Source organism: Hylobates moloch, unplaced genomic scaffold (assembly GCF_009828535.3).
Source record: "Hylobates moloch isolate HMO894 unplaced genomic scaffold, HMol_V3 SCAFFOLD_1, whole genome shotgun sequence".
NCBI lineage: Eukaryota > Metazoa > Chordata > Mammalia > Primates > Hylobatidae > Hylobates > Hylobates moloch.
The window spans coordinates 168496819-168507728 of record NW_026652276.1 but is presented as its reverse complement, the minus strand read 5'-3'; the positions used below and the strand labels follow the sequence as shown (position 1 = coordinate 168507728).

Genomic DNA, 10910 nt, shown 5'->3' with positions numbered 1-10910 from the left:
TAGGGGAAACAAGGAAAGATAGTAATGCTAAATTTACAAACACTGCTCAATTCAATCCGAAAAGCGTTTATCGAGTGCAGAGCTCTGTGCTGGTCATTTTAGTAAAGCCAAGATGAGCAAGACTCATGATGAGTCTCTGTCATCAAGGAGCTGGGGGTATGAGCTGAACTAAGACGCACACAAATTATTAAAATATGGTGCAGGGTACTTAAAGGAAGTCCAAGGAGAAATAAAGCTGACATTATTCAGGACGTTCTGATATGTCAGGGCAGTCACATATATTAACAACCCTTCCAAAAATTCCAGGTAGGCTCAGGGAGGATAGATAGGTAACTTGTCATTAAAGCTAGAAAGTTAGTGTAGTCTAGCATTGTCCCTAACCGAGGTTCTAAAGCTCAGGCTCCTTTCAGAACACTACTGTTAAAGGGAAGCCCGAAGGAGTGGGGGGAGGGGACTAAGTTTTGACTGGATGTGTCACGGTTGCCGTGGAGGGAACAGGAGGTCAGAAAAGCCATTTGGAGGCGGCGTGTGCGATGGGACTAGAAGGATGAACCGGAGATTGAGTGGGAACCAGTGGAGGAAAGAGGATGGGACTTTTCAGGCTAAGGAAGTAATAAGAGCAATTAGCTGCTTTCATAATTCCTTTAGTCAAGCAGTTAATGTAGGTAGAAAAAACCTGGCGTCCGCCCCCCGACCACCCCCCACCCCCGGAACTTTTCCGTTGGAGCTTTTAGGTGTTCGCCAATTTCACCATTAGATGTGTTAGTTTTGTAACCTGAAGGAAAAAAAAAAACAAACAAACTCATGTTTTAATAGCACTGGATTCCTCGGACGGAGGCGGGGGGGTCCGGCCAGGAGCCTCTGGCACACTCAGTCTCTCCTACCCCTCAGCTCGGCCACCACCTGGGAGCCGTTGATGTGCGGGAAGGGCGCTCCCTACGGCGGGATCCTCGCCGGTCGGAGGCAGGTCCCAGGCCTGGCAAGGGCTGACCCCTGAGGGCTGGGCCGGGGCGGGACCCCAGGCGCACCTGCCCGCGAGGCGGCTGCGCGGACAGACGTTCCAGCCCCTCCCGCCTCGCCGTGTGTTTACGTGGAGACGAAGATGGCGGCGGCGGCGGCGGTGACGGCGCTTCCCGTGCGGCTGAGGACGATCCGCCAGTGAGCGCGGAGACTGCTTCCACTTCGGGCGGGGGAGCGCCGGCCTGGCTCGGCTCTGTGGGCCGCGGAGCTTGCCGTCCCACCTCCCTCCAAACCGAGCTTTCCTTTCTATCCCCGACCACCCCTCAACCCCCATTTTCCCCTGCCTTCCTTGCAGAGGCCATGGAGGACGAGGAGAGACAGAAGAAGCTGGAGGCCGGCAAAGCCAAGGTAGGAGAGCCCGAGGCAACCGGGCCTGCGGTGGGAGGCGGTGGCTAGCACGGGGTGGGAGGGGGCCTGGGAAGCGGAGTTCGCCGCAGCCCCAGTGCACTGCCCGAGAGGGAGGTGCTGCAGGGTCTCAGGGTCTGCATCTCTCCTCGCCCTCCTCCTTTCCCCTTTTTCCAAATGGGGGACAAAACCTTGTGCTAGCTGATAATACTTCCGTGAGGATTGAATATTGTGGCTCCTTTCTCGTGAATGTCCAAATAAAACTCCCCTTTTACTGTATTGCTGTAAACTGGTGTTTAGTTGCTTCTAAACCTCCGACCTTTCATTTTTTTAAGGAGTTTTCTGGGTGGTGCAGGCATTGTGCTTTCCAGGGTGGGGATTTAGAGCTTTTCTTTATTGGGTTGGGGATTTGTGCGCTGATCATCAGCTTGTCTGCCTTAGGTGGCACGCTGGCACTCTTGGGTGTGTGTGATTGGCCTGTGACAGCTGTCTCAGCAGTGGCTTGTGTGTGCCACAAGTGCCAGCTGTGAACTTGGCTTTAGGGGCGTTTTTAGAAGCGTGTCTTTGTATGTTTGTACTTGAAGGTCTTTGTCATGGCATGCGCTTTTGTGTCGTATGGAATGTTAATGCAGTCTGTGAGTGGAACTTCTGGGGACCGAAAGGTTCCATATGCCAACACCTATAGAATTCCTGCTTTAAATAATTTAGTTGTTATATATCTCTCTGGCGAATTCTGATTGTGCGTGTGTGTATGTGTGTGTACGTGTATGGAAAAGCCTGTAAAGCAAACAATACAATACACAATTATACACAGGCATCGTTCATTGGGCTTCATGAGAAATTTAACATATACAGAATATAAGCTGCGTAGCATATTTCTTTTAAAAATTACATATTTGAGCATATATTTTGTCTGGGCTCAAAAGCCCCCTTCCTCCCGTCAATGAAATCTTCTTTTATAGATTATATTCTTTTTAGAGAAAATTGTTAGCAATCATACTTGGACAAAAAATTGTATTACAGGTAACCGTTTTTCCTCTCTTCCTTTCTCTTCTCCGCACATAAACAAAGGAAACCAGGTTAGTGATTTATTATCAATGAAGGGCCATACCGCAGAGATGCAGTGATAGAAGCTCAATACAAGTTTGTTAAATGAATATGTATGTAAAAACTAGCTTCATATTTCTAAAATATAGTTGACTTTCCTATAAGCTCCCTCTATTTAAGATCAAGGTTTAAATGCTTGTATATAGCCAGGTAAATTTTTACTTTCGAATCTATAAATGGTGGGAAAGGGCAATCAGGGTATCTTTAGAAGCCCAAAGCTTACACTTGTGCAATATGAGGGGCTGAGCAAGCTCTATACATCTAAGGAAGTAGTGGAGGTGAAGTGTGTGCCCCTCCAGAAGCATTGAAGATCTGATTAGATGTCTTATTTGTCTGTTACCTCACTATTTTTATTGCCTGCCCCCAGAAATATCTTTCCTAAATATATGTGAAGCAGTCCTACAAAACATGGTTTACTTTGGACATACACATTTCATAATAGAGGATTTAATTTAAATTGCTTGCAGTTGTAGTTGATTTGGCAAAATACAATTCTAGTTTCTTTGTGTGTTTCTTTGTCTTTCAAAATTCTACGTATGGGGTAAAAACCTGTTTAAGGTGAATTTTTGTTGTAAAAGAGTATCTTCTTTTAGAATTTAGCCCTTTTTCCAGTAAGATATAAATATATGAGACTGGTAAGGCAAGGTATGTTTGCTGCAACATTAGCTATACAATATAAAAATGCTGACATTGGGAGCCTGGGGTGAGAGGATCGCTTGACACCAGGAGTTCAAGACCAACCTGGGCAACATAGTGAGATTATACAAAAAATTTAAAAAAAAATAGCAGAGCGTGGTGGTGTGTGCCTGTATGTAGTCCTAGCTACTCGGGAGTCTGAGGTGGGAGGATCACTTGAGCCCAGGAGTTCGAGGCTGCAGTGAGCTATCATCATGTCACTGCACTCCACCCTGGGCAACAGAATGAGATCCTGTTTCAAAAAACAAACAAACAAAAACCCTGAAAATAACTTTTAAAGACAACATGAAGAGAATCGTTTTCTAAGTTATATAAATATAATGGAATATTTTAAAGCCATTACGATTATGAAAACTGATAGGAATATGAAAAATAGTGTGAAAAGGGCATTATCAAAAATAGTATATACATTATTTCATTTGTATAAACGTGTGCTTTCAGATTAGAACTGAAAAACTCTGGATTATAATGTCATTCAGCAAACCTATATTGAACCCCTATTTTATACCTAGAGGTGGTGACAGTGTCTTCTCTCAAGTTGCTCACTGTTTAGTGGGAGAGACAGACTCTGGGTGATAAGTACAAAGAGAGATGAGCTGCAGTAGGATTTGGGGGATATTTTTCCACATATTGTTAAAGTGTTTTAAATGCTACTATCTCATTTTATAGAATCACTAAGAAAGCTCTTACTATTGATATTAATGCATCATAATATAATGCCTTTCAAATAGTAGTTATTCATACATATTTGCTTAACGAATGAGCACAATGATTAATGAGTCATTAATAAGTGTTACTTTGCTAGTATGGTTGTAATTTAATAACAATAATCTAGAATTCTCTTAATGTGAAATCCATATTGCTGGCATCAGAAACAACTTTAAATGATCATTTTCCAAAGTTTATCTGAGACTTCATTATCCAAGTGTCTCATTTGTTCCCTGGACTGAAGTATTGTATTTGATAATCTAGTTTCACAAACCACAACTTACAAATCTTTTTGGGGGTAATTTGTTGGTAAACAGTTCCATTGAAAAATTCCCTTTCTGTATCTAAACCTTATAAATGATCACTTTTTAAATAGTTTGTCATGTATGCAGTATAATGTATAGTATACTGTATAAAATGTTTTATACTACCCCAAATCTGTAATAATGGGTTAATAAATTATGGTATGTAAAATAATTCTACAAAGGCTTTTGAGTGCGGAAAATGCCCACAAATAATGCCAGGTTAAAAAGAAAAAAGTTACCAGGAAAAGGTATATGTACATATTTAAATATGAAGACACCTGAAAAAAAGCACCAAGATGTAAATCGTGGCTATCTCTGGGTGGTGGCTTACAGGCAATTTTAATTTTCTTTATACTTTTAGTATTTTCCAAATTCTTGATACAATATATCTCTTTTATGACCAGAAAAGAATGTTCAAATGCCTTTTTTTTCTTTTTTTTTTTTTTTTTTTTTGAGACAGCCTGTCTCCCAGGCTAGAGTGCAGTGGCAGGATCTTGGCTCACTGCAGCCTCCACCTCCCAGGTTCAAGTGATTCTCCTGCCTCAGCCTCCCAAGTAGCTGGGATTACAGGCCCATGCCACCACGCCTGGCTAATTTTTATATTTTTAGTAGAGATGGGGTTTCACCATGTTGGCCAGGCTGGTCTCGAACTCCTGCCCTCAAGTGATATGCCCGCCTCGACCTCCCAAAGTGCTGGGATTACAGGCATGAGCCGCTGCACTCAGCCTCAAATGCCATTTTTAAAAAAATATAAAGGCTTATCAAATACAGTATATTAAACACGTATTATAGTGTATGACCATTATCCAGAACAGGAAAATGAGGCACAGAATAATTAGGTTTCCTATTTTAGCATAGGCCTGGAATTGTAATTGTTATTTCAGTGCAGAGTGTATTATATAGTTGGGATTATATTGTTAGACATTTTATAGATCTCCTGTTTTTGTTGTTCTTATTCTTTCCTTTGCTGTTAGTTCTTATTGCTATGGGCATGCTCTTACTCCTCATCTGCCTCTTTTCCTAATTTGCTGTTTTAGGTTTGCTACAACTAAGGAACCCAGAACTGAGGTTGATAGAATACTATGTAAAAAGAAAAAAAAAACAACAACAAAGACCTTAGGTGGGGTGTGATGGCTCACACCTGTAATCCCAACACTTTGGGAGGCTGAGGTGGGAGGATCGCTTAAGCCCAGAGGTTCTAGATCAGCCTGGGCAATGTAGTGAAACCCCATCTCTAAAAAGAAAAAAGTATAAAAAACAAAACCAGTGGAGCGCAGTGGCTCACACCTGTAATCCGAGCACTTTAGGAGGCTGAGGTGGGTGGATCATCTGAGGTCAGGAGTTTGAGACCAGCCTGGCCAACGTGGTAAAACCCCGTCTCTACTAAAAAATACTGAAAAATTAGTCAGGCCTGGTGGCAGGTACTAATCCCAGCTACTGGGGAGGTGGAGGCAGGAAAATCACTTGAACCTAGGAGGTGGAGATTGCAGTGAACCGACGTTGTGCCACTGCACTCCAGCCTGGGTGACAGAGCAAGACTCTGTCTCAAAAAACAAAACAAAACAAAAACACAGGCCAGTGGAGCCTCCCCAGTGGGCTTTAGGGCAATTTAGTTTTTCTGCTGCTTGTTGGTTGTTTTGGTTTACTGTTGGGTCCTCAGCTATTTCCTCAGTATTGATGTTGCAAGAAGCATGACCCTGGGAGATGTAAGACATTACTGCATTATGTATTAAGTAAATATTTTCAGAGCTGGGCTAACTCCCTCTACAGTGTTTTGACGGGGATGGCACTACATAGGTTGTCCTTGTGTTGAACCAAACTATTTTAACTCCACTTTAAATGACTTCATTTTTTTCCAAGTATAATTATTCATGTCACTTTAAGGAAGTATTGTAATTTAAGTGAACAGAATTAAATAGAGGACAGTTGTATATTTAATATAAAATTATTACTCTTGTAAATTTGCAGTAGGTATACTTTTTAAAGTTATTAAGTATTTTATATAATGGGCATTATTTGCTGAATAATTGTAAAAAACTATTGCCTGTTATATTCAGTAATTTGTAATTACATGACTTTTGTTTAACAAGCATTTTCAGTGTGAAGAGTAGTTCCAATTATGTACAAAAAAAAAGATTGGTGCTCCATGCAAGCTGTATATTGATTATTGATAGCAGGACTTTTCAGTTACTGTTTCCACTGTGATAGCCAAAGCTAGTTGTGCTGTAAAACTGTTCTTTGCATGTTTCAGATACGTTGTTCCACAGCTAAGAAAGTGTTTTCCCTTCCTGTTTTAAGCATTCTAGTTTTTCATACTTACATGTGGCAGAGCTTACTTAGCATTCAGAGTAGATTCAGCAGTTTGAAACCTTCATCAACATTTATTGCAGCAATGGTGCACTGCCTGTGACTTAAAACTAATTCATGACCTTCAGGCTTTTTTTTTTTTTTTTTGAGACGAGGTCTTGCTCTGTTGTCCAGGCTGGAGTGGCAGCCTGCCTCGACCTCCTGAGCTCAAGTGATCCTCCTGCCTCAACCTCCTGAGCACCTGGGACTACAGATGTGCACCACCACACCTGGCTAATTGTTAAAATTTTTTTGTAGAGATGGGATTTCACCATGTTGCCCAGGCTGGTCTTGAACTCCTGGGCTCAAGTGATCCTCCTGCCTTAACCTCCCAAAGTGCCGGGATTATAGGGGTGACCCACTGCACCCAGCTTAGGCTTTGTCGGAATGAAGCAAAACATGGTGTTTAGAGAGAGAATGTGGAGGAAGGAATGTGATGCCCTGTCAGTGAAACTGAAAGTTGAATGATAGCTCATGGAAAGAGGAAGTGAAAAAGATAGGATACATTCAAGTGATTGAAATATGACAAGAATGGAACAAAAATTTTTTCAAACAGAAACATCTCTTATTTTATAAATAAAAAGGTTCTTAGTAAAAGCTAAACTATTACTACAAAGTATATATTATAGGCTACTGAATATTGAAATGTAAGTGAATTTCCTCTAATATAGCTAGAAAAGGTTATAGTAAATTGTTAATAAGGGACATTATATTCATTTCTTAGTAAGATTCCACTAAAATTCAGATTAGTCACTTTGTAATTGTTTAACATCCATTTAAAAACTTTAATTTGGAAAAGCTACGGAATTTTTCAAAACTTATTTATAAAAGTGGTTTGGTGTCTGGTGAAACTTATTTATAAAAGTGGTTTGGTGTCGTGTGTGTGTGTGTGTGTGTGTGTGTGTGTGTGTGCTGGAGAGAGGGAGAAAGAGAATTTATAATGCTATCTGGCCTGGTAGAAATGGCACTAGGACTTTGGAGACATTTATTTGTTCATTTGTTCAACCAACATTTTTGAACGCCTACCACGGCAGCTATGAACTTTTACTTAGCAAGCATTTTTTTTTTTCCTCGAGACGGAGTCTTGCTCTGCCACCCAGGCTGGAGTGCAATGGCGCGATCTCGGCTCACTGCAACCTCTGCCTCCCAGGTGCTAGCTGTTCTTCTGCCTCAGCCTCCCCAGTAGCTGGGACTACAGGCACCTGCCACCACACCCAGCTAGTTTTTGTATTTTTAGTAGAGACAGGGTTTCACCATATTGGCCAGGCTGGTCTCAAACTCCTGACCTTGTGATCCGTCCACCTTGGCCTCCCAAAGTGCTGGGATTACAGGTGTGAGCAACCGCACCTGGCCGTAAACATTTATTTAAATGATCACAAATTCTGTGCCTTATTGTCTGTTGGAATAATCTTATGATGTGTATCTCAACAGGTGTTTTGAAGGATAAATGAAATAATGGTTGGGAGCTTTTTGAGTTCTCTAGGTGCTAAATATAAAGAAGCTAGAATTATTTTTTTAATTGAGGTGAAACTCATAAGAAAAATTAACCATCTTAAAGTGAACAGTTCAGTGGCTTAACACAGTGTTATGCAACTACCACTTCTATCTACTTCCCAAACATTTTTTCATCTCAAAATATAACCCTGTGCTCATTAAGCAGATATTCTTCATTGCTTCTTCCCTCTAGCCACTAACAATCACCAACGCACTCTCTGGATTTACCAGTTCTAGATATTTCATATAAATGGAATCATATGTGACCCTTTGTGTCTGGCTTCTTTCACTTAGTATGTTTTCAAGGTTCATCCATTTTGCTGCATATATCAGTACTTCATTCCTTTTTATGGCTGAATAATATTCCATTGTATGTATATACCATAATTTGTCCATTGATAGGCATTTGGGTTGTTTCTATCTTTTGGCTATTGTGAATAATGCTGCTATGAACATTTGTATGGATGTATTTGAGTACCTGTTTTCATGTCTCTTGGGTATATACCTAGTAGTAGAACTGAGCAAGGTCATATGGTACTTATATTTCAACTTTTTGAGGAACTGCCAAACTGTTTCATAGTGACTGTACCATTTTACCTTCCCATCAGCAACATATAGGACATTCCAATTTTCCCATAACCTCATTAACACTTGCGTTTTCTGGTTTTTTGTTTGTTTTGTTTTTTGTTTTTTTTATACTCATCTTTGTGGGTATTAAGTGATTTCTAATTGTGGTTTTGGTTTGTACTTTCCTAATGAATAATGATGTTGAGTATCATCTTTTAATGAGCTTTTTGGCCACTTGTAGATTTTTTTTTTTTTTTTTTTTGAGACAGAGTTTTGCTCTTGTCACCCAGGCTTGAGTGCAATGGTGCAACCTCAGCTCACTGCAACCTCCACCTCCTGGGTTCAAGTGATTCTCCTGCCTCAGCCTCCCCAGTAGCTGGGATTACAGGCACCCACCACCACGCCCGATTAATTTTTTTGTATTTTTAGCAGAGATGGGGTTTCATCATGTTGGCCAGGCTGGTCTTGAACTCCTCACCTCAGGTGATCTGCCCACCTCAGCTTCCCAAAGTGCTGGGATTACAGACCTGAGCCACTGCGCCCAGCCCATTTGTAGATCTTCTTTAGAGAAATGTCTATTAATATCCCTTGCCCATTTTTTAATTGGGTTGTTACCAACTTCTTTTATCTCATATTAATTATGTATATATAAAACATATATATATCCTTTTTGTATAAGTGGAGAGAGAGAGAGAGCGTGTGCACTCAAGCGCCAGAGAGGAATGGGTAGAAATACATATCCCCAGTGGGATTATCTTCCATATATATTTTTTTAGGCTTTTTGGGCTTTGCCAAAATTTAAATTGTTGCTTGCTTTGAGTAATAGGTTCTTGGTGAGTTGATAAGAGCATGATGCTGAAGTTTGATTTCTTTGTTGGCCAGTGAGTCATTCCATTCCATGACCAGCTGTTTTACAAGTGCATGCAGTTGGTTAAAGGGGCATCTGTTGGATTTTTGGCTTGATCATTGCCAGTCCATTTACACTGTGAGAAAAAAGTAACTTAGTGTTCAAAAATGAAAAGACCTGTCATTTTAGTATGTGAACATGGCGGGTCTGTAGCTACTTCAGTATGAGATGTCTTTGTTGTCATATTGACACCCCTTTTACTTTTTGTCTTAGTCATCACCAAAATGTAACTTACAACACTTAGTGCCCTTCTAGGTACACTGCATAAAGTTTTGGTTGATTCGTGCATGGGTTTAACAGTATTCAAAAGTGTTCAATATTCAGAGTATTCAAAAATTTAACATTATTTCAGGAGTAGTTTTGCTTAGGTTCCTTGTTTAAATTTATGGATTCTTTTGTAGTATGTAAAATTCCTTTTTCCTCCTTGTTCATTAACAATGTAGTGTTTGTTTTCAGTTACCATCAGAGTTAAGATTCTTATTGTGGTTTACTATTATCTGAGATTTTTGTGTGGTCTGAAAGTTTCTCTGTAAAAATCTCAGGCTTTTTCCCCCTTTTAAGAAATAATTTCTTAAAGCCCCCAAGATTATTGTTTTGATGATTCAGAACTATAATCAACTTTACTATACAAAGTCCTAATCTGTAAAGATTGATTTCATAGGTTCTCTGATTTATAGATCTCTGAAAAACTAATAGGATATAAAATCTAGATTCTCTCTCCTATTAGTACTGAACACACTACAAAATTCCTTGTTGTTTACTAGGATTGCTCATTGTGGGCTCTGTGATTAGGCTGTATTTATTCCTCGAGGGTCTCACTTTTTTTCTTTTTTTTTTTGAGACAGAGTCTTGCTCTGTCACCCAGGCTGGAGTGCGGTGGCGCGATATCGGCTCACTGCAAGCTCTGCCTCCCGGGTTCATGCCATTCTCCTGCCTCAGCCTCCCCAGCAGCTGGGACCACAGGTGTACGCTGCCACGCCTGGCTAATTTTTTTGTATTTTTAGTAGAGACGGGGTTTCACTGTGTTAGCCAGTATGGTCTCAGTCTCCTGACCTCGTGATCCGCCCGCCTCGGCCTCCCAAAGTGCTGGGATTACAGGCGTGAGCCACCGCATCCGGGCTAGGGTCTCACTTTTATTCAAGTTAGTATTGCCTTATTGTTTCCCCAGAGAAGATAGTGACAGGGATCAATTATAACTAAAATAGTAGTTCTCCATGTGTATCATAGATCAAATTTTGTGTGTGAAGGAGACCTTGTGGGGATTGCAGTGGGCATGGGGCAGAGATCTCAGTTAATTCTTATGCCATTTATATCCTCTACTCCATTTCTTGAGAGCCAAATAAATTAGTAGATCTTCTAAATGGCAAGGTATTAGAAAATATGTTAAAACTGCATTAGGAAATATCTACTAGGAG

At 40.7% G+C, this 10910-nt stretch overlaps 1 protein-coding gene across 2 annotated transcripts in view; it reads left to right on the top strand.

Moving 5' to 3' along the window:
* The first annotated feature begins 1103 nt into the window (after positions 1–1103).
* AKAP9 (A-kinase anchoring protein 9) overlaps positions 1104–10910 on the top strand; it is a 169940-nt gene continuing 160133 nt past the window's right edge. For both annotated transcript variants that reach the window (XM_032761106.2, XM_032761105.2), the window contains exon 1: positions 1104–1368. In XM_032761106.2, the coding sequence (XP_032616997.1) occupies positions 1321–1368 (48 nt within the window). In that variant the 5' untranslated portion in view covers positions 1104–1320. The remainder of the gene's footprint in view (positions 1369–10910) is intronic.